Source organism: Pongo pygmaeus, chromosome 15 (assembly GCF_028885625.2).
Source record: "Pongo pygmaeus isolate AG05252 chromosome 15, NHGRI_mPonPyg2-v2.0_pri, whole genome shotgun sequence".
NCBI lineage: Eukaryota > Metazoa > Chordata > Mammalia > Primates > Hominidae > Pongo > Pongo pygmaeus.
The window spans coordinates 16,484,720-16,509,166 of NC_072388.2; the positions used below are offsets into that span (position 1 = coordinate 16,484,720).

Consider the following 24,447-nt stretch of genomic DNA (forward strand, 5'->3'; position numbering starts at 1 on the left):
CGGGGTTTCATCGTGTTAGCCAGGACGGTCTCTATCTCTGACCTCGTGATCCGCCGGCCTCGGCCTCCCAAAAGTGCTGGGATTACAGGCGTGGGCCACCGCGCCCGGCCACCTCTTACTTCTTGAAAGTCTATCTACAGAATATTTTGAGTCCTGGAATAAATGTAAGAACCTCCAGAAGATACTGGTGTTTCTTTCTGTAAAGAGGCGTTACAAGTCTGGAACCACAAACTTTGAACAAAATTATTAGCATGCAGTGAACAAAATTATCAACTTGCAATGAATTTCAAACTCAAAAAATGTGTGATCCCACTTGTGTTTCATTAATTTTTGTTTTCTTTCTTTTGCGTTTTTGAGGTGGTGGGATTTTTTTAAAAGTTATTTTATACTACCCTAAGAATATATATCCTTTGGGACCTTAGGTAGTTTTGGAATATATCATTGGGTGAATATACCATGGTGTGAATCCTGGGCTCTGTCTGCTATCCATCTGCAGCCCCACCACCAGGCTTGAAAACAGAATGTAAGTCTTCACAGTAAAAGCTGATTTCTCTTCATTTATTTCTCTGGCTTCCGAGTTTTATATTTTTAAAGATGTTTATCCAAAACCTATATTTTTTCTTCTTTTTTTAGTGAGAGATCCACAGGATGGAAATGGAGTACAGTTCTATGGTTTCTGCATTGTCAGAGCAGATAGCATTTTGTACAGTTCTACCTTGCTTACCTTAGTTTTAGTCTTAGGTTTATAGTTTAATAAGCCTAATATTAGATTAAATACAGTAGCCCCCTCCTATCCACAGTGTCTACTTTCTGTAGTTTCTGTTGTCCATGGTCAACTTCAGTCCAAAAAATGTTAAATGGAACATTCCAGCAGCAAACAATTCGTAAGTTTTAAATTATGCCCCATTCTAAGTAGCATGATGAAATATCAAGCTTTCCTTCTCCATTCTTCTAGGGACATGAGTCATCCCTTTGTCCAGTGTATCCATGTTATACATGCCACCTGCATGTTAGTAACTTAGTAGCCACCTTGGTTATCAGTAAGACACAGCATCACAGTGCTTGTGTTCAAGTAATCCTTATTCTATTTAATAATGGCCCCAAAGTGCAATAGTAGTAATGTTGGCATATTGTTATAATTGTCCTATTTTATTATTAGTTGTTATAAATCTGTTACTGTGCCTAATTTATAAATTAAACTTTATCATAGGCATGTATGTATAAGAAAAACAGAGTATATATAGGGTTTGGTACTATCCATGGTTTCAGGCATCCACAGGTGTCTTGGAACATATCTCCTATGGATAAAAGAGGACTACTGTGTGTATATATATGTGTGTGTGTGTGTGTGTGTGTGTGTGTGTATACCCAGCCTTTTGTCCTAGTCACATGTTTGAATGTAATTTGTTCTCTGGTAATTTCATCAAAAGAGTTCTTAAAAACAACATTCTCAGATTTTTGTTGCATATTTAAAACTTCGTGGCCTTTTTATTTAAATGCCAGTTTTGTGGGATATAAAATCTGATGGTTACACTTATTTATGTAAAGCATGTTGTAGCTTGTCTTCACGTGGACCTCTATTTTGTGGTAATTATATTTTGGAACAATGCATGATAGGCCAACTGGCCTGCTTACAATGGAGCTGGAGGGGTGAGACTTTATAAACCTTGTTAAAGAAAATCCCTGAGAAAAAAGATTACCAGTGATACTTGTTTTGTTCTTTATATATTCATATGTTTTCAACTTTTAATGCATATATATTATTTTAGTCATTAAAAAAACAAAAATCTTTAATTTTGTTTGAGCAATAAAGCTCTTTTTTAACCAGATGTAATAATAAAATTCTGGTTAATATTGAGATTAGCAAAAAGCCAGAAGATGAATGGGATTTGGGTTCTGAAATCTCACACAAGTCAGTGTATAATTGAAAGTATAGTCACAATACTGAACTAAAGATAATTTACTCAATCGGGATATTGCTGATTTTAAACATAGTAGCTCAGCGGCAGTTTTGAAAGGAGGAGGAGTAGGAGAGACTGAAGGGAAAAAAAAAGAGATTTAAAGACATTTAAAGTAACTGAAAAAAAATGTAGGAGTTATATAGGGAAAAGGAGTCCTGAGACATATTTTCTATTTGACTGCTGAGGATACTGAGCTATTTGGAAACAATATTCAATGAGACAGCGTTGCATATGAGGTTAGCACCTATTTCTTCTACACTAACCTGCCTTATCCCTGCCCATTATTTAAGTCAGGGTTTCTCAGCCTGATGGAGTTCTTTATTCTCGGCACTATTGACATTTTGGGCCAGATAATTCATGTGGGAGTCAGGGGCTGGGGGCTGTCCTGTGCATTGTAAGATGTCTAAATAGTACCAGATGCAATATACGTCCTCAGTTGTGACCACCACAAATGTCTCTGGGCACTTCCAAATGTCCTCCAAGGGGTGAAATTGCTCTCAGTCCTTATTCCAATTATGTCCTCCATGAATCAGGCTCAGTTATTACTTACTAGAGTTTGCCAAAAGTTCCCCTTTTTCTTTATTGATATTAGTTTCTAATTTCAGATAATATTCCTAAGTAAGCAATTAGTTATCACACTACTATTTTTATGCCTTTTTCCTTTGTATTACTAGCTTCAATATTTTCAGTAAATATCCTTCTATAGTACAGTGTGCTGGTGTTTGAAGAGCATATCAAATCAGTGGTCTCTTTCCCAAGAACATCAGTCCTAGTTTGATGAAAGACAAGTGACAAAATGAATAGAAGTCTAGCTAGATCAAATACAGAGAAATGACAGTAAGATGATAAAAGATTTAGAAACATAACTCATCATTTTATATTTTATATATATAAATCTTTTTTACTTTATATTTTTTCATGCTGTGTTACAAAATGTTAGAGAAGTCTACTGTTTTATTCACTTCCAGGTGATGAGAAGTCAACTCAAAAATCAGGACTCATAACATCAATCCGTGCCTTTGGGTTCCTAGAAAAGAAGTAACACAGCATTGAAGATCGAAGAGGGTCACCATAAGGAAAAATTCCCAAAGCGAAAAGCAAGCTTTGTGTACCACCATTCCATCCTGTGCATCCGAGGTAAACTGGGTCTGGCACAAATTACCTCCTCAATTAATAAATAAAATCTCTGTAAATAAATAGTAACTCTAGGAATAGTTATACCATTTATTTTTATGTATTCATTCCCAATGTTGACAAGGATCTAATTCACTTAAAATTTAGTCCATATTACATTATCAAATTTAAAAAATAAGACTAAAGCTTAATACACCCAATGCATTCTTGCCTTTCAATGAAAAGATTCCCTAGTTTTGAAATAAAAAACTAATAAATTTAAGTTAAAAAAAACATATAAAATCAAATGTTCTAATCTACCTCTTACATTCTGAAGCTTGGAGAGTGAGTTTTTAGTGCTTGAGAACAGGAAATCAGTCCCTAATAATTCTCTAAGGGATCATGGGAACGAATACATCTAGGTGTCTCAGTGGGAAAGAACTCTGAATTAAGTACTAACAAAAACAGCACCCTGCCAATTTAAGTCTAACATGAGAGGCAGAATTAGCAATTATGGAAAACATACAAAAGTGGCAAAGCAGATGATAGTTTAGAAAAAAATTACACGGCTAGATGTCTACCAATCCCAGTCAACCTAGAAGATTTCTCCCCAAGCCTGCTTTCACTCTGAAGGATGTTGTAAGTAGGGGCTGGCTATAAAAATTGCTAGTTGCCTGGAGGCTTCATCTGGAATGACATGAATCTCATGTATCAGCCAAATTATACTCTGCTTTGAATTCATAAAAATTGTTTTCATAATGTGATAAAATTTTGAGTTCTGTCTCCAAACTGTTGAATGGACATCACCTGAAATATAAACTGAAATACCTTGTATAAATGAATCCTCATTTTCCATCAACTCTGGAAATAAGAGGAGATAAAGGACAAATAATCTGTTTTCAGACCCAGCAAGATGTTTACCAGATACCATTCCACTGAGCCAACACTGAAACATGACAACAATATTTATTTGCCAACTTGAAGCTAGCTGCATCCATATGCTTGCCATTTACTTCATATTTGTAATGGACACGTCTCCATGTCTTATTTATTTTTCTCAACATGTTCCCCTCAAAGCCAGAGCCTCTGCAGAGCAGTTACTCAATAAACAATTAGTTAAAATGTACTTTAGCAGATTATTATTATATCTCAAATTCTAATAATGATCTGTCAGGAATTTCAGGGTAGGTGTGAGTAAATTTATTTTCATCTTAATGCCTCTATTTTTCAATATAAAGAGGAATTAATAGAGAAAAATTATAGTAAAATTTTAAGAACACAAATGAAAGGAAGAAGTGAATGCAGCATTATTACTGCAAATACTTCCTGCTTTAGGACAATGATCCTCAGGAGGACTATAAAATGTATAATCTATCTTTCACTTCTCTTTACACAAAATATATTTGGTGACCAACTTCCTCATGGCTGCCTTTACTTCCTTGTTTCTCAATGTGTAAATAATGGGATTAAGTAAAGGGAATATTATAGTATGAAACACAGACACCACTTTATCTAGGGAAAATGAGTCAAATGGGCGAGCATAAATGTAGATGGATGGCCCAAACATTAGCACCACAATGGTAATGTGGGAATAGCAGGTGGACATGGCCCTGTTGGTATCCTCACCTGAGCCTGAATGTTTCTTGAGCAAGGCCAGAAGGAAGGCATAGGACATTAACAGAGCAATAAAACACACCACAGAGATCAGACCACTACTACAGATCATCACTAACTCCTCTGGGAAGGTGTTGGCACAGGCAATCCGGACAACCTGTGTGATGTCACAGAAGTAACTGTCTAACTCATTGGGCCCACAGAAAGGAAGTCGAACAATGAGAGCCACCTGTATTATAGAATGAATGAAGCCCCCCATCCAGGAGAGAGCCACCAGGATACAGCAGAGACGTGGATTCATGATGGTAGCATAGTGGAGGGGTCGGCAGATAGCAGCATAGCGGTCAAAGGCCATCACTGTGAGCAAGAACATCTCCGAAGCCCCAACAAAGTGTAAGAAGAAGAGCTGTGCAATGCATCCACCAAAGGAAATTATCTTCCTCTCCACAAAGAAGTCTATGAGCATTTTAGGGGCTGTAATGGAAGAGTACCAAATATCAAGGAAGGCCAGATTAGCCAACAGGAAATACATAGAAGTCAGATGAGGGTCTAGCCTGATGGTGCAAATGATAAGGATATTTCCTGGTAGGATGAACAAATAGAAGGATAGAAATATAACAAATAGGACTAGTTGGACCTCCCGAGTCTGGGACAGGCCAGTGAGAACAAATTCTGTCACCTTGGTGTAATTTGCAGTTTCCATTTCTTCAATTTACTCTTTTCATAATATAGCTATGAAAATTAAAGAAACTATAATTAGTCCACATAGCATTTACCTAGAGTTATATCACTGCTTTCAAAATTGTCATACGTTCCCTGTCACTAACAGGTTACACGAGGATACATTTGGTTGCCCATTTTATATTTGATAAACCAAGAGGGAGAGAGTATGTGATGAACTTATAAATTGGAAACATTAAAACTATATGAAGTGTGGCATATATTTGAAACTCAAATCTCAGCTTGTTAATGTTAAAAATCTTACTTTTTCTGAAATTCGGCAATGCACTACTTCTTCCCCCAAACATCTACATTAGTAAGCAATATGTGAAAGTACTTCTTAGTGTAGCCAAATTTTAGACTGGCAATCAGAGGTGTGGCCTCTTTTTTCTAGATCTTTTTTTTGTTGCAAAATCTTGCCAACCTGGAAACTTAGGCTTGCATTCTAATAGCACACATACAGATCTAGCAGTATTTTAGTTGTGATACAGAAAAGAGATCCCAAGGCTTCATAAGTAGTGAATGGACATATTTTTCCATAACCGTAACCAAAACCTGTACAGCTTAATCCTTGGTAACAGGTAACCAGCCACAATATACAGCTATGCAAGGCCCTATATAAAAAATTCTTCTAGCTGTGACCAGATTCATCAATACCTGATACTACATTGAGTATAAAATTTGCTCACCATTGCAGGAACATAAGTAGGTGTAGTGATCTGAGAAATGAGTATGCTTGCTACCCAATTTGATTCTGAGCTGATCTGCTCTGCTGTTTCAAGGTGACAATGGGAATAATATTATTTTTAAAATTTTGCTTACTGCTCTGTATTGAACCTGACACCACTAAGTAGAACAAAACTTGTCAAATAAAAATGAAATTAGAGTTCACGTTACCAAATATGCTTTTCTTTAAGTAAGGTTAAAAACTGCCACACCAAAGTAAGTTTTGTTGTAACCAACATCAAATACAAAAGGGTTGTTTCTTTTCTGTTGATGTGATATTTTATGATATTGCCTCTCCTATTACTTAAAAAAATTACATATGAAAAGGAATTTTTAAAAAGTTAAGGTTCTGTAAAACCAAATAGATGTGGCTGTGTCCAAACACTTATGGGCACTTTGTATACTACTGAGAAAAGAAATTAAATGCACCATTTTTGGAACCTACTGACTCAATTTATACATAACTTAACAAACATAGATAAATGACTTTCAGTATCTTATAGAAGCATTGTATTTTGAAGAAGGGATGGCTTACTACAAGCAGACACACACACAAAAAAACAGTGTTTTCCAGGAATCTGGTAGCAAGCAGAAGAAAGGTAAAAATACTCAGAAATTGAGTAGTGTGGGACTATTTAGAAAAGGGATCAATTTCCCCATGTCCATAAATTGCCCAGTGTGGACCTCAGTGAGTTAATTAAGCATATTTAATAAGATTGAAAAATTTAAAATTTGGTTTAGGAAGATTTTAATCAAAAGAAAGATAATAAGGTTATCCAGAATGACACATTTCCTAAGATTCCAAAAAACAATGATCTTATTGTACTTACCTGGAGGAGGCAGCTCATAGCCCCCATAACTAATAACACAACAAGTATAGCTTATAATTATATACTTGCTATGTTATTAGTTATGAGGGCTATGAGCTAGTTGTGTACTAACTCATTTACATTCACTGATAAGTCAACTATGAGGTTCCAACAATCAAATAAATTTCTACCAAAAACATCTGAAATATTATGATTACTCACCTCATTTATATATTTTGCTATTATGCTATGTAGTTTTTGACGAGATGGAAGTGATTATTTGTTCCTAAGTAAATAATTGTCCCTTTATTATTGAAAGGAAATGAATATTTTAAAGCGGTAAATACCATTACAAGACCATATGCTTTTTTTTATTATTATGGGGACATGATGCAATGATTCTGAGTGTCGTCACACAAAACACCCCTGCCTCCTCTGCTCTACTCCATACCCATTCCACGAAAACAGAAGTAGAAAATGGCACTAATCTAGAAAGAATTTAGGTGAATTAGTGTTGATGTCTTGAAAAGACAAACATACATCAGGTATTATGGAATCTTGAAAGGGTGATTTTACCAGAAAAAAGTGTCAAAGAGATTTTCTTTTGTACCTCAGTGTTCAAGATATGTCATAAAATTAGAAACTAATGATGTATACTTTTCATTAAGAACCAAAATCAACCACATTTATTCCTTAGGACAAAAATACAAAGGATTCATCCCTCCACACTCCTTGATGAGTGTCTCTGTCCTCCTCCCTTCACAAGTGTCAAGTGGAAAAGAAATATTTTGCTGGAGCATCTCAATCCAATAGTCAGGCAGCCAATCAAACCCCCTACTCCCAAAGCTAGTAATGCTCAGCCACTACTCATAACACACACACACACACACACACACACGCCACTACACCATGTCACTTCCTCAAGGAAGAACAAACACCTAGTTTCCCTACATTAACATAACCATTACCTAAAACACCATAAATGATGCAACAATTCTTATTCTGTCCAGCACTTGCATTTAAAGCATGTCAAAACAAAGCTATCTACATGTGATATTAAAAGTCTATTCCTAAATGTACAGCTTCTGTGTCACTTCTATAAACTATTCATTTGTTTATCCCACAAATATTTAGAGTATCTACTATATGCTACCTGCTGAGACGCAAAAATGAACAAGGAAGAATCAATCTCTGCCTCATCAAACTTCCATTCTGAAAATAAAGACAGACAATAAATAAGTAAACAAGCAAATAAAAATAAAATAAAATATAAATAAGTAAAATAAAATAATTGCTACTAGTGCTAAAAGACAAGCAGGATATAAAAACAAGGCAATGGTAGAGTAAATGATGATGGGGGTGGTATGTGTGTGACGGAGTATTTTAGAAAAGCTTCTGAGTTGGTGACATTTTTCTAACTTTGAAAGTTTGAAGAAAAGCATTTTAGGAATAGAGAATAGTAAATGAAAAGGCCTTGTGTCATGAAAGAGTTTCTAAGAACTGTAGAAGACCCAAAACTAGTAGAAGCATAAGAACAAAATAAAGATTTAGTCAAAGACCAAGTAATGTAGCCCACAATAATAAAATTGGATTTCCAATTTTCTTTCAATATGTTTTACAATAAAACTCAGGAGAGTTTTATTGTACAATTTGCAATTTAGAAATATCACCCTGGCTGCTATGTGAATAAATTGGAGTAAGACAACATTACAGGAAAAATAAAAATATATATATGTATATATATGGCTTAAACTAACAATACAGCAATAACTATTTGGAGAGAATAATAATTTGTTTAGAAAATATTCAGGAGATGTAACTGGCAGGATTTATCAATGGATCATAGGTTGCTATTGTCATACTACCAAAGGCAGCTGGAATTTGAACTCCACAATGGCAATTTAAAAATATTGTTTTCCTATCTTCTGTGTCTAAAATGAGGTTCATCCAGCACATAACACGTCCTTAATAAAATTGGGCTAAATAAACTATACATACTTGGGTATGCTCTGTAACACCCCAAGAAAGGCTGGGAATTGTGCCAAGAAAACCCAAAGCAATTATGTTTATGGGAAATTCTTGGGGGAGATAAGCCACTCATGAAGATTGACTTAGGGCATTTTTTTCTAAGGTTGCCATTGAGGAGGGGATGCCTATTTCAAATCAGTGCTTACTCTTAGAGCAGTGGTTGGATAAGTTGCCTAAGAAGATTTACTTCATCTTACATCCACCCACCTACTCTTCCTAAGCTTCTGCTCCTCTTTTAACAACATCTAGAAAATTCCCACTCTTAATCTACAGGGACGTAGTACCTAGAGGATGACTATGGAAATACCCAGGAGCACAGGTGCATTCGCTGTAGGAGAGTGAACTGTGAAATCTCCTCAAGAGAAGCAATGCTTTGGGGGAAAACAAGAATCTGCGTGATGTTGAGGTTGTGAAATCTTCCTCTATGACAGTTTCTTCATAGCAAAAGGAGGGATTTTAACTAGAATTTTAAGAATTGTTCTACCTCTAAAATCCTGATTCCATTAAAGTAAAAGTAGGTTGAGAGTAAAATTCTCAGAAAGGTATATTAAGAAAGATTTGGGTAGCAATAGGGAGAAACAGTGATGTAATCACCACTGTGGATATATACAAGACTTCTTAGAAATAATGCGAATTAATTTTCCTATTTTTAGGATATTGAGCTCACTTATTCTGTGGGATGGTGAGGAAGGAGTATACAGAAGCATCTTCACCATATAGATGGGTATAGGAAACCCGGGGACCTCGAGTGTCATAAATAAACGAGTAGCAGAAAATATCAAGATGTAGTTATTACATTGATTTTCTGTATGCGTTGTTGCCCACAGTAAACAAGGCAAGAAGAAACCATTAGGATCAGAGAAGAGCTGATATCAGTATTAGACTATTTTGAAGATCACTGCCGCTTATTTCTCTTTTAATATGCTTTATTATTATTTTATTGTATTTAATAATACACTAATATGTTAAAGTATATTAAAATTAATATATAGTAATATATATTAATATATTATTAAAGTATATGAAAATATTTCATATACAACTAATATATATTTTAATATATTCTTTTAATTTACTTGAATATATTAAAGTATATTAAAAATATATTTTATATATAATATAAATTATATATCTATTTATAAATTATAATTATATATTTACATATATTACATATTTCTATATTATAATATATATTATATTATATATATTTGCTGCTTATTTCTCTTTTAATATACTTAGATATGGGGTGTTAGTGCTGTCAACTGAAGAATGATGAGGTTCATAAATTTGGAAAGGAAGACGTTTATTTCTCATAGAGTTGCAGCCTGAAGGTGGCTATTATGACAGGCTGGGAAATATAGCCTCTGGCCAGGAGCCAGAAACAAATATTTCAAGACAGTGTCAAAAGGAGTATGTACTGAGTAAGGTGGCGAAATACATATGCTCAATAAGCTATAGGAGGAATTATGAATATTTATGAAAGGACAACCATGCACATGCACAATTGTGCTTCATGCACCTTCATGAGTAGCATATAGTTGGTCTCTTATCAGGAAGGAATGCTGGTTAATTGCTGAGTTAAAACCACAGAAAAAGAGGGACAGCTTCAGTGGTTGGTTGATATCAGCAGTGGAGTCTTTCAAAAGAGCTGGTTTCTATTTAGCACTTAGGTAGGAAAGTCTAATGGCAGTTAAGTGAGGGTGGGGATGTAAGCAGGCACGTCTGACCGCCTATCTTGTCATGGATGAAAACTCAGCTTTTAAGGTTATTCTGGGGTGCCCTTGGCCAAGAGAGGCTCCATTCAGTAGGTTGGGGAGCTAAGGGTTTCATTTTTATTTCTCAGTGCCTTCATCCTAACCACAGCTGAACACTTACTAGCTATGTAACCCTGGGCAACTCACTTACCTCTGCCTCAGTGTGCCTCATCAGTGCAATGGAAATAGTAACAGTACCTACTTCATAGGTATTGTAGTGATTAATGCATATAATGCTCCCCACATTTTTCCCAGACCCACAGTCCTGTTACATTGTTGATGTATCACTATTTTTAAATCCTTCAGCTATTCTCAGAAGCTTGTTTTCTAAAATGCCTGAAATTTTGTATGAATTTTGTATATATAAGTTCTATAAAAATGTCATATTTCTATGGCTCCCATAATAGTACTCTGTTTACACCTCCAGTACAAATTTTAACTCATTACATTGTAATTTTTCAGTTTGTATTTTGCAAAATATAACAGAAACTCTGAGCTCCTTGAGGTCATGGAGTATGTCTCATTTATATATCTACTGCCTAAAGTAGTTCCTAGCATGCTATGGTCTTCAATATGTGTTTGTTAAATGGATGGATAGATGGATGGATGGATGGGATGATTACATGGATTTTTTATTGAATAGATAAATCAATAGACTTTGACAAAAATTAAACACCACAACATCGAATTGTTTTTATTAATTCATTTAGTCTTTCCCTAATCTGCTACATAATTCCTAATTTTGCTTCTTGGAATCCTTTTTGTTAAAATACATATTTCACCCACATTTATTTCAAGTAAGAGTCTCTTTGCTTTTAAGTTTCTTTTTTGCTTTTCTATTTATTTTCAAAATTTTTACTACTACTAACACTAATCCCTTTGAAATGAAATATTTCAAGCCTCACCTTTCCCATCCTCTTCACAGAGATCATGCTGAATAACTATAAGAAGAAGTAACTAAAGATTTTGGGGTTTTCCTGACTTTCTTCCAGGAGTAAAGGGATTCAAAATTTTGGAAGTTTATTTTAATAATCTGTCACGCTCTGAAGACCCATAGATCGAAAAAGCCTTCTCTGAGCTTGTTTACAAATGGTTCATCCTATGAGTACAAAATGACCAAGCTATCTCTTCAATGCCCTGTTCAACCCTGACTTTACAATGAGAACACATGGACACAGGAAGGGGAACATCACACTTCAGGGACTGTTGTGGGGTGGGGGGAGGGGGGAGGGATAGCATTGGGAGATATACCTAATGCTAGATGACAAGTTGGTGGGTGCAGCGCACCAGCATGGCACATGTATACATATGTAACTTACCTGCACATTGCGCACATGTACCATAAAACCTAAAGTATAATAATAATAATAATAAAAATGCTGTAATTATTGAGATCAAGGCTGAGAACAATTTGTTCACCCACTCCACAGCTAAGTAAGACCTGCTCTACACTATCATCACAGTTCCCTAAGACATTTCCTTACATGCTGCTTTCTGTTTCTTACCACTGATCTCTGAGCATTTTACATAGTTATTCCCATCATTATATCTATCCTACTGTCTCAAAAATAGGATGGTTTATGTAAATGTTATAACAACATTCCACCTACCAATTACTGTGACAGTCTTGGTGCCTTCAGGAACTATGGGGAGGAGGTAGAAGAAGCCTCTTCCACCACCCACAGTGGAGGACTTCATCCTCTACATGTTGGTATATATCAGTTTCTGCCCTGATGTAACAGTAAACTAACTAGCAGCATGGGCTGTAACTGCAAAAATCAATCCTCTGGAGGCAAGGGGAAGCCAGGTAGGAACATAAGCTCTGAGGGAATAATTTAAAAGTCGATTTGCACTTCATCCAAAGAGCATAGAAACACAACTTTTGAATTTCACAGAAGAAATAAGAAAAATGGTGAATTTCCCAGGATTAGGGGTGGAAAATGCTACGATGTACAATATGTGTTCTCTAGAGTATGACATGCATTTTCAATTCTATTGTCCCAGAGGACACAATAAGTTGTGCTGGAACAAATGGTTAACCAGATTTTTAAAAAGAATTATATTTTATAACTTATACTTAACATAAATTGCAAAGGAGTAATTTTTTTAATTACTAGAAATATAGAGAGACTATTTAAATTATTTTGGAATAAATAAAAACTTTTAGGTATATCTTGCCCCATGAAGGAAAAACAATAAGAAAAGAGTTATAGCATATTTGATAATGAAATTTAAAACTTATCAATGGCAAACACAAATATAGGGGAAAATGTTAGAAATTAAAACAATTTAAAATTACTAGAAAATAAAGACAAATTTAACAGGAAAATAATAAACAGAAAAAAATAAATTTAAATAACTCCATTATATAAGAAGCACTTAAAAATCAGTCATACTATGGCAAAAATAATAATGACAATAATGCAATTTCAAAGTGGGTGAAAAACTTGAAGACATTTCTCTAAAGAAAATATACAAATGGCCAACAGGTATATGCAAATATGTTCAGCATCACTAGTTGTCAAGGAAATGCATATCCAAACACCAATGAGACATTGCCTCATGCCTAATAGCACGGCTATTATCAAAAAACAAAAGAAGTGTTGGCTAGAATTTAGGGAATTGAAACTCCTATACACTGTTGGTGGAAATAGAAAATGGTGCAGTCACTATGAAAAATAATGTGTCAGTTCCTCAAAACATTAAAAACAAAATTATTATATGATTCAGCAATCCCACTTTTAGGAATATGTCCAAAAGAATTGAAATCAGAACCTCAAAGAGATACCTTCACACCCATGTTTACTACAACATTATTCACAAAAGCCAAGATATGGAAACAGCCTAAAAGTCCATAGACAGATGAACAAAGAAAATGTGTTAGACATCAGCTAGAATGGCAAAGTAGGTGATCTCAGTCTTTATTCCTCCCACAAGGAACAACAATTGGGCAAATATCCACCAATAAAAATAACTAGCAGAGATCAGGAATCTAGTTCAGAAGTTAAAACAATAGAGCAGACAGAAAAACTTCACGAATAACCACAAAAAATGGTAGAAAAAAGTTTCATTTTGCCTTCAGGCTGGCAGTGCTCAGTATGGAGAGGTCACTGCTCAGCTTGCAAGTTCCCCTTGCAGAGAAAAGGAGAGTGGAGTGAACCATTTTACCCAGCCTACTGGAGCACTGCCCAAAAAACCAGTTTAAGTTTCACCCATCCCAGATTGCTAGGGAGACCAACATAGCTGAGAAATCTGTAAACTGCTGGTAACAAAGAGAAATGATGAGGTCTATCAGTATCAGTCATTTGGTAGGAATCAATGCAGTCCCCAAAAGCCTGATCTGAGCAGAATTCCAGTAGCCTTCTATACCGAGGACCTCAACAGCCCTCATGGATGTAACACAGGATTCTTTGAGGGCCACTTTGCCAAGTGGAAATCTCGATGGCCAGCAGAGCCTCTGCTGAGGCTTCACTCAGGCCCTCTGAGCTCGTTCTGCTCATTTGGCCTGGCAGGTTATGCTCCACTCATGCTCACTTGCCCAGATCCCATGACACCCACCGTAGCTCAGTGCTCACCCATGGTTGGTTTGGGCATGCTATGACTGACTTCTGCCTTGAGTGCTGACATCTGGATAAGGGGGTTGCAGCAGTGCCCAAAAACTCGGAGATGCCAGCAACTGTGGAGCCCGAAGAGGTGTTACAGCTTTTGCTCTGGGAGTCAAGGTCTGAGCCCCCAGGAAGTGTTACAGCTCTTGTTCATTCTCACTGCTGGCCGCTTCAGCAAACGGGGATGTGTCACAGCTCATTCAGTCCTGCTGCCCACAGCTCAGCAATTGGGGATGTGTGGCACCCAGCATTTTTTTTTTCACTTCTGTAGCTTGGTGAACAGGAGTGTGTCTTAACAGCTCTTTTCACACCCACTATTCAGTGGATTCTGGATTCTTGTCCCGCAACCAACAGGAATGAAGCATGCAGACACCGCAGAGTGAGCAAGGCTGATGAGATTTTTATTGAGTGGCAGAAAAGCTCTTGACAACGAGAGAGTAGCCAAAGTGGGTAGCCCTCTGTGTAAGAGTGGGGCTGAAAGCAGAGAGCCATCTGTGAGGCTGAGTCTGGGCTTTTTATGGGCTCAGAGTGGAGGAATCTGTGCTGATTGGTTCATGGGCAGGCCTGGAAAAAGCACCGTTTAATTGACTAAAAGGCACTGAGGAAGTTCTCACTTGGGTCATGGACTCCACCTGGAACTGGTGGCTTGGTTTTCAGGCTTCAGGTTGTCTTTGGCTTGAAGGTTGAGATTCACCAGGGACTTATCCCTGTCTGCCTAGGAATCTGTCTGTCTCCTGCCATTATCAGCTGCACATACCACACTGCTTTCACTACCAAGGAACCCACAATGATCACTGCACAAACTATAGTACTTAACTCCACAGAGGACTCCAGCAGGTTTAGTCACTGACAAAATCAACACCCAAAGATCACAAAGAAGCAGGAAAACATGACACCACCAAAGGAAAAAAATTAATTTCTAGTGACCAACCCCAAAGAATTGGAGATCTATAAATTGCCTGGAAAAAATCAAAATCATTACCTAAGGAATCGGGGAACTACAAGAGAACACAAATAAATAGTTGAATGAAATCAGGAAGACAATCCAAGAACAAAATGAGAAGCTCAATATAGAGACAGAAAATATTTTAAAAAGAACCAAACAGAAATGTTGGAGCTGAAAAATACAATAGCTAAACTAAAAAAATGTAATAGAGGCTTGAACATCAGACTAAATGAAGCAGGATAAAAAAATAAGTGAACTCAAAGACCGAGCATTTTAAATCATCCAGTAAGTGGAGATAAAAGAAAAAAAAATGAATGAAACCTACAGAAGCCATGGAATACTATCAAGAGAGCTAACGTTAAAATTATAGTAGGTTCAGAAGAAAAATAGAGAGCATTAGATAGAAAGCTTATTTAAGGAAATAACCATGGGAAACTTAGCAAATATCAGGAAAGAAATGAGCATCCAGATGGATGAAGCCTAAAGTTCTCCAGTCAATTCAACCAAAAAAAGAATCCACAAACATACATTATCATCCACCTGGCAAAAATCAAAAACAAAGAGAGAAGCTTGTAAGCAGCAAGAGAAAAGAATCATGTCATATAAAAAAGGACCCAAATAAAGCTATCAGTGGATTTCTCAACAGGAACCTTGAGGATCAGGAGAGAATGAAATAATATATTCAAAGCGATGGAAGAAAAATAAAACTGCCAACCAGCAATATTTTGCCAGCAAAGCTGTCCTTCAGAAATGAAGAAGATAAAGACTTTTTTCGAAAAAAAAAAAAAAAAAGTTGAGTGAGTCTTCACTATTGCTTGCCTTACAAGAAATGCTAAAGGGAGATTTTTAAGATTAAATAAAAGGCAGCTAATTAGTAACACTAAAACATATAAAAATATAAAACTGGTAAAGTATATATATGGTTAAATTTAGAATATTCAAACACTATAATGGTGGTGGTGTAAATCACACCATCATTATAAAGTTATAAGAAGAATGTATGAAAAATGACTAGCTATAATAAATTCTTAAGACATACAAAAAATGTAAACTGTAGCATCAAAAGCACAATGTAAGAGAAGGGAAGTAAAAGTACAGAGCTTCTTTAGCAATCAAAGTTAAGATGTCATTGTTTTTAAATGAATTGGTTAAACAATAAGAATATTTATGTAAGCTTCATGGCAACCACAAATTAAAAACCTATAGTAAATACACAAAAGATAAACAGAAAAGAATCAAAGCATACTACTGAAGAAAATGATCAAATCACAAAGGAAAACAACAAAGGAGTGATAAAGGAATAAAGGATCTACAAAGCAACCAGAAAACAATTAATAAACTGACAATAATAAATCTTTACTTACCAACTATAAATAAGCAAATTTTGTCAATCAAAAGACAAAGAGTGGCTGAATTGATTTATGAACATAAAATCCAAGTAAACGCTGCCTGCAAGAAACTCACTTCACCTTTAATAACACACATAGACTAAAAGTAAAGGGAGAAAAAACAAAAATATGCCGTGAAAATGAAAACCAAAAAGAGCAGTAGCAGGTACATGTGTATCAGACAAAATAGACTTTAAATACTGTCACAAGAGACAAAGAAGGTCACCAGATATTGATAAGAAAGTCAATTCATCAAGATAATAGAACAGTTATAAATATGAATATACCCAACATCAGAGCACCTAAATATATAAAGCAAATATTAACAAATCTAAAGCAAGAGATAGACTGCAATGCAATATTAATAGAGAACTTAAATATCTGATTTTCAACAATGGCTAAATCATCCAGAAAGTATATTATTAAGAAAACATTGTCTTGAACTACTTCAGACTAAATGAATCTAATAGACATACACAAAATCTTCGATCCAACAGCAGAAAACACATTCTTCTCAAGCTTACACAGAATATTCTCCTGGACAGATTGTGTGTTAAGCCACAAACAAGTCTTAAGAACTTTTACACTGTTGGTGGGACTGTAAACTAGTTCAACCCTTGTGGAAGTCAGTGTGGCGATTCCTCAGGGATCTAGAACTAGAAATTCCATTCGACCCAGCCATCCCATTACTGGGTATATACCCAAAGGACTATAAATCATGCTGCTATAAAGACACATGCACACGTATGTTTATTGCCGCATTATTCACAATAGCAAAGACTTGGAACCAACCCAAATGTCCAACAATGATAGACTGGATTAAGAAAATGTGGCACATATACACCATGGAATACTATGCAGCCATAAAAAATGATGAGTTCACGTCCTTTGTAGGGACATGGATGAAATTGGAAATCATCATTCTCAGTAAACTATCGCAAGAACAAAAAACCAAACACCGCATATTCTCACTCATAGGTGGGAATTGAACAATGAGAACACATGGACACAGGAAGGGGAACATCACACTTCGGGGACTGTTGTGGGGTGGGGGGAGGTTGGAGGGATAGCATTGGGAGATATACCTAATGCTAGATGACAAGTTGGTGGGTGCAGCGCACCAGCATGGCACATGTATACATATGTAACTTACCTGCACATTGCACACATGTACCATAAAACCTAAAGTATGATAATGATGATAATAATAATAATAATAATAAAAGAAAAAAAAAAAAAAGAAAAAAAAAAAAAAAAAAAAAAAAGAAATTTCAGAAGACTGAAATCATATCAAATATATTTTCTGACCATAATGGTATGAAACTAAAATCAATAATAACAGGAAAACTGGAAAATTCATGTACATATGGAAATTAAACAACAACCAATGGGCCAAAAAAAGAAATCAAAAGGTAAATGTAAAAATATCTTGAGACAAATGAAAATGGACATGACATACAAAAAGGTATGGGATGCAGCAAAAGCAGTTTTAAGGGAGAAATGTATAGTAATAAATGTTTACAAAAAAAAAGAGGAAAGGTCTCAAATTAACAACCTAACATTACAGCTGAATGAACTAAAAAAGGAACAAACTAAGCCCAAAGTTAGAAAAAAAGGAAATAAGAAAGATTAGAAAAGAAATCAATGAAAGTGGGACTAGAAAAACAGTAGAAAAGATCATGAAACTAAGACTGATTTTTGGAAATATAAATAAAATCAACAATACTTGATCTACACTGAGAAAAAATAGAAGACTTAAATAAATAAAAGCCAAAATGAAAAAGGAGACATTACAACTCATACTACAAAAAATATAAAGAATCATAAGATAATATCAATAACTGGATAGCCTAGAAGAAATGGATAAATTCCTAGACACATACAGCCTACAAGACTGAATCATGAAGAGATAGAAAATCTTAACAGTAACGAGTAAGGAGATTGAATCAATAATAAAATCTCCTATCAAAGAAAATCCTAGGACCCGATGGCTTCATAGTTGAATTCTACCAAATATTTTGAAAAGAACTAATACCTATCCTTCTGAAATCCTTCCAAAAAGTTGAAGAGGAGGGGATATTTTAAAACTCATTTTACAAAGCCAACATTGCCTTCATACCAAACCCAGATAAGGACACCAACAAGAAAAATAGATTATAGGTCAATATCCCTTGTGAACGAAGGTCCAAAAATCCTCAACAAACTACTGGCAAACCAAACATACCAGGACATTAAAAAGATTTTGCATCATGACAAAGTAGGATTTATTCCTGTGATGTAAGAATTATCCAAGATACACAATCAACAAATGTGCTACACCACATTAACGGAATAAGAAATAAAAACCATGAGATAATCAAAACAAATGCAGAAAAATCATTAGACAAAATTCAACATTCTTTCACAATACAAAATTTTCAACAAATTAATTATAGGAATGTACCTCAACACAATAAAGCCTGTATATCAGAAGCCTATGATAAACATTATACTCAATGATGAGAAATTGAAATGTTTCCCTCAAAGATCAAGAACAAAACCACTCTCCCCACTTCCATTCAACATAGTACTGGACGTCATAACCAAAGTAATTAGGAAAAAGAAATAAAGTGCATCCAAATAAAAAAGTTAGTGTCTCTGTTAGAAGACGGCGTGATTCTATGTAGAAAGAATCCTGAAGACTCCACTAAAAACTGTCAGAACTAATAAGCAAATTCAGTAATTTTGCAGACTACAAAATCAGAAAAATTCAGTTGCATTTCTTTACACCAATAATGATTTATAGAAAGAAAAAATCAAGAAAAACTTATTATGAGCACATCAAAAACAATAAAATACTTACAAATAAATTTAACTAAAGAGGTAGAATATCTGTACACTGAAAAGTATAAAACATTAATGAAATAAATTGTGGAAGACACAAATAAGTGAAACATATCCCATATTCATGAACTGGAAGAATTAATGTTGTTAAAAAGTCCATACTACTGAAAATGATCTGTAGATTCAATGCAATCCCTATCAAAATGGCAATGAATATTTTTCACAGCAATGGAAAAAATAATTCTGAAATTCATATGCAACCACAAAAGAGCATGAAAATCTTAAGCAATCTTAAGTATAAGTACAAAGCTGGAGGTATTAAACTTCCTGATTTCAACTCCATTACAAAACTGTAATAAAACAGATGTTGCTGGCATAAAAACATACAGACCAATAAAACAGAATTGAAAGCTCAGAATTAAACTCACATACATACAGTCAGCTAATTTTTTCAACTAAGGTACCAAGAATATACACTGTAAAGGACAGACTCTTCTATAAATGATGTTGGGAAATTGGATATCCACATGCAAAGAATCCATGCTTCTCTTAATTCCAATCACAAAAGTTAATTCAAAGTGGATTATAAACTTAACATTAAGACCTGGCTCCATAAACTCCTAGAAGGAAACATGGGGAAAAGTTCCTGGACATTGGTCTCATCCTTATTTGTTTGATGAACGGGAAATCTACAGAAAGGGAGAAAATATGTGTATACCATACATCCAATAAGGAGTTAATATCCAAAATATATACAGAACTCATACTACCAAATGGCAAACAAACAAGCTTCTAAATGGGCAAAAGATATTTTAAAAATGATTTCATAAAATGGGCAAAGGATCTGAATAGATATTTTTCCAAAGAAGACACACAAATGGCCAACAGGTATATGGAAAAAATGCTCAAAATCAGAAATCTTCAAGACAAATCAAAACCTCACTGAGATATCACCAACGACCTGTTAGATTGCCTTTTATCAAAAAGTCCAGTGATAACATGTGTTGGCAAGGATGTAAAGGAAACCTGATATGGTTTGGCTGTGTCCCCACCCCAATCCCATCTTGAATTCTAGTTCCCGTAGTCCTCACATGTCATGGGAGAGACCGAGTGAAAGGTAATTGAATCATGGGGGCAGTTTTCTCATGCTATTCTTGTGATAGTGAGTAAGTTCTCACAAGATCTGATGACTTTACATGGGGCTTTATCCTTTACTCAGTTCTCAGTCTTCTCTCTCTTGCCGCCATGTGAAGAAAGACATGTTTGCTTCCTCTTCCACCATGACTGTGACTGTATGTTTCCTGAGGCCTTCCCAGCCATGCTGAAATGTGGGTCAGTTAAACCTCTTTCCTTTATAAATGACCCAGTCTCAGATATGTCTCTATTAGCAGTGTGAGAACGGACTAATACAAAACCCTTGTAAACTTTTGGTAGAGATATAAATTAGTGCAACCATTATTGAAGGCAGTATGTAGCCTCCTCAAAAAATAAATAAATAAATAAATCTCTCATATAATACAGCAATCCTACTTCTAGGTATGTATACAAAAGAAATAAAACCACTATCTTAAAGACACATCTGCACTCTCAAATTTACTGCAGCATTGTAACACTAGCCAAGATACAGAAACAACTTAAGTGTTCATCTACAGATGCATAGATTTTTTAAATGTGGTACAAACACACACAATGGATTATGCAGCCTTTAAAAGAAGGAAATCCTGCCATTTGCCGCAACATGGATAAACCTGGAGGACATTATGCTAAGTACAATTAGCCAGACACATAACGACAAATACTACATGATATCCCATACAGGTGGAATATTTAAAAAAATCAAACTCATAGCAATGGACAGTAGAGTGGTGGTTAGCAGGGGCTGGGAAATTCCAGGAAAAAGAAGATGTTGGTCAAAGGGTACAAACCTTCAGCTGCAAGATAAGTACTGGAGACCAAATGTACAGTAGCTTCAAATTTGCTAAGAAAGTAGATCTCAAGTGTTAACACACACATATACATACATTATACACAAATGGTAATGATGTAACATGATGAATGTGTTAATTAGCTTGGTTGTGGTAATCATTTCATAAGTAGGCATATACCCTAAATATATGCAAATTTTATTTGTAAATCATACCTCAATAAAGCCTGAAAAAAATTGTAGTATATATATGCAATGGAGTATTATTCAGCCTTTAAAAAGCAAGATACAGAAGGACAAATACTGCATGATCTCACTTATATGTGGAATCTAAAATACTCAAACTGAAGGTAGAATGGTGGTTGCCAGAAGTGGAAAGGAAAGGGAGAAATGAGGAGATATGGACTAAAGGTTACAAAGTTTCAGTTATGCAAAAATGAATGAGTTCTGGAGAGTTAATGCACAACATGGTGTCTGTATTACAATGCAATACTGTATTGGACAACTGAAATGTACTAAGGGAGTAGATCTTAAGGGTTCACACCACACACACAAAAACAACCCTGTGAGGTAATGGATATGTTAATTATCTTAAATGTGATGATCATTTCACAGTGTATACATATTTCAAAACATCAAGTTGCACACTTAAATATGTATGATTCTTATTTGTCAATTATACTTCAATAAAACTGGAAAAGGGGAATGAAGGAGAATAAGCTAGAACTTGTGGCCACATGCTGGTTGACCTCCCACTGAAGGTCATTCCTCCTTTCAAATGGCTATGATAAATAGCTCTTTTTGGGTTTTCTGTATTTCCTCCCTCTCTCAGTCCCTTCAGGCACAATGGTGTAAACATCTCCACCGCATCTTACCCCTGATTATAGCACTGGCCTGTGTGGTACTCTATACCTATAAACTCATAGACAGCATCTCTTTAAATAAATCTTTATCAAATTATCCTGTATTAAGTGTGTCATTAACTTCCTGTTGGAAATCTAAATGATATAATTTTCTATAAATGCATCCTTCCTTGAGTGTATCAACTTGTTTCATCCTATTGACTGTAGCTTTACAACTAAGATGCTTCAATATATTAGATAATATAAATTTTCACCCTCTCCTTTCTGTTTTATGAACCTGGAGGGCTTCCATCTTCTGCTTTCATCCATTTCTGTTGTCTCCTATGCCTACTATACATCTGTCATCTTAAAAGTGCCTTTTGATCCCTTTGTGGTTCATAAGCATGATGACTGAGTTTTTGCACTCCTGTGTGAGACGTAGCTCCCTCAAATCTTATGACATACACATATTACCTGACTCACATGAAAAAAGAAAAAAGAGATTGGGATTTTTGTAAAGTGGCTTTAGCCACCCTGCATTGCATATATTAATTTATTGATCTCATTTCTTCCTCTTGTTTTGCTGGGATACATTATCCCACACTTTCAAAAAAAAAGAGTACTTATGATGTAAACTTTATAAATTTTTGCCTGATTAAACATGCTTTATTCTATCTTCCTGATAGATTTGTTCTGTATAGAATTCTAGGCTGAAAATCAGCGTGAGAAACTTTTCCACTGTATTCTAAGGATGAGTTTGCTACAGAGCATACTCATGCCATTTGAATTTCTGTTCATTTATGAGCTATGTGGTTTTTTCTTAATGATTTTACAATATTTTCAATTGTTGAGGTGATAAAATTTCATAATAACTTGCCTTGGGATTTTTTAAAAATCTTGTGCTGGGCGTTCAGTAAATCTTTCATATCGAGAAAATTAAGCTTTTCTGTTCTAAGAAATTTAATTTCATTGTTTCTTTTAAATCCATCCTTCTGTTTAATTTGTCCTCCTGGAATATGTGTGAGTTGAATGGTTTGCCCCTAACTTGATTCCTTGTGTTTCTTGTTTTCATCTTTCATATTTTCTGTTTCTTTGACATTTTCATTCTACTTTCATAGAGACAGTACTTTTATGACTTCTTTGACTACTTGATTTCTTTTAATGTCGTATTAGTTTTAATTTTTATTGTTCTTTTTGATTTTATTTACCTTCCAAAAATAATTTTTCTATATTTTTTAATGCATCATATTCTTATTTAAAGATTACAAATATTTTCTTTCATTCATGATAAGATACAGTTTTTTACAGTTGTTTTTTTTTTTTTTTTCCCCCGAATTACCTATAATTCCACCAGTTTCCTTTTGGCTTTTTTAAAGGCTTACTTTTCTCTTTTTTTCAAAAGCCTTATGTAAATTTTAGGTTGATCTCTTCAGCCAGCTTACTAATTGGCAGGCTTCTGGTCAGGGTTGCAGTAGAAAAGTAGCCATTTCACTTGTAATCTCTGAAGGCAGATGTGACATTAACATTCAGTTTCTTAAACAAAGGTGCCAATATTCTGTCTGTGACTCATCGGCTACCATTAGCATCTGGGAGCAGAAAGAGGATGGAAGACTGAACTGCTCCATTCTCTTAATCTTCATTAGCAGCCCTGAACCTCACCTCCCCCTGACCTGGCATCCTGCATCCCAGTCATTGTAGGGATTCCAGGAAGTGAATCTCTCCCCTTTTCCTCACTATTCCTCTTGTTGGTAATTCAGACTTAGCCTTCCCAACCCTGCCAAATCAGTTGCTACTTTTTTATCTTACCTTTTCCAAACTTTTGTTGAAATCTCTTCTCTGCATCTAACTGCTGTCCTGTTTCTTTGTTCCTGTGGGTCTAAGCCATTTTTTTCCTACAGCAAGTGTTGTTGTTATTGTTAATACTTTGCTCTTAGGAGGGAAAGGGAAACCTAATGTATTCTATCATTTTTAATATAATTTGTGTGTTTGTTGTTTATCTTAAAAAATCAGGAGTTAAAAGATAGAATGACCCTGTTGCAAAGGGAAAGTAATATGAAAATAACTATAAGGACATGCAATAACTATAAGGAAATTTTAATCATCAAAATGTTAATGGTGATCATGTATGAGAGGGCTTGAGTAGACAAACCATTTTAAAGACTTTTCAAAAGCCCCACCAACAAACTACTATTAA

At 35.1% G+C, this 24,447-nt stretch overlaps 2 protein-coding genes, 1 long non-coding RNA gene and 1 other non-coding gene across 4 annotated transcripts in view; 2 read left to right on the forward strand and 2 right to left on the reverse strand.

Annotated features, from left to right (window-relative positions):
* LOC129012671 (uncharacterized) overlaps nt 1-3,216 on the forward strand; it is a 35,572-nt gene extending 32,356 nt beyond the window's left edge. Inside the window, exons 3-4 of the long non-coding RNA XR_008493671.2 lie at nt 423-523; nt 2,930-3,216. This is a non-coding gene — a long non-coding RNA (uncharacterized LOC129012671). The remainder of the gene's footprint in view (nt 1-422; nt 524-2,929) is intronic.
* Nucleotides 1-24,447, reverse strand: part of LOC129012643 (olfactory receptor 4N4C-like) — an 89,436-nt gene that overhangs the window by 11,853 nt on the left and 53,136 nt on the right. The window contains 2 exon segments of the mRNA XM_063651325.1: nt 2,867-2,988; nt 5,368-5,420. Coding sequence (XP_063507395.1) covers nt 2,867-2,881 — 15 coding nt within the window. The 5' untranslated portion in view covers nt 2,882-2,988; nt 5,368-5,420.
* The window catches only part of LOC129012649 (olfactory receptor 4M1), a 58,655-nt gene continuing 38,660 nt past the window's right edge, over nt 4,453-24,447 (reverse strand). Inside the window, exon 3 of the mRNA XM_054448560.2 lies at nt 4,453-5,420. Within this exon, the coding sequence (XP_054304535.2) occupies nt 4,453-5,391 (939 nt within the window). The 5' untranslated portion in view covers nt 5,392-5,420. The remainder of the gene's footprint in view (nt 5,421-24,447) is intronic.
* On the forward strand, nt 22,637-22,737 carry LOC129013469 (small nucleolar RNA U13). The gene has a single exon (XR_008493941.1). It is a non-coding gene; the product is annotated as a small nucleolar RNA U13 (small nucleolar RNA).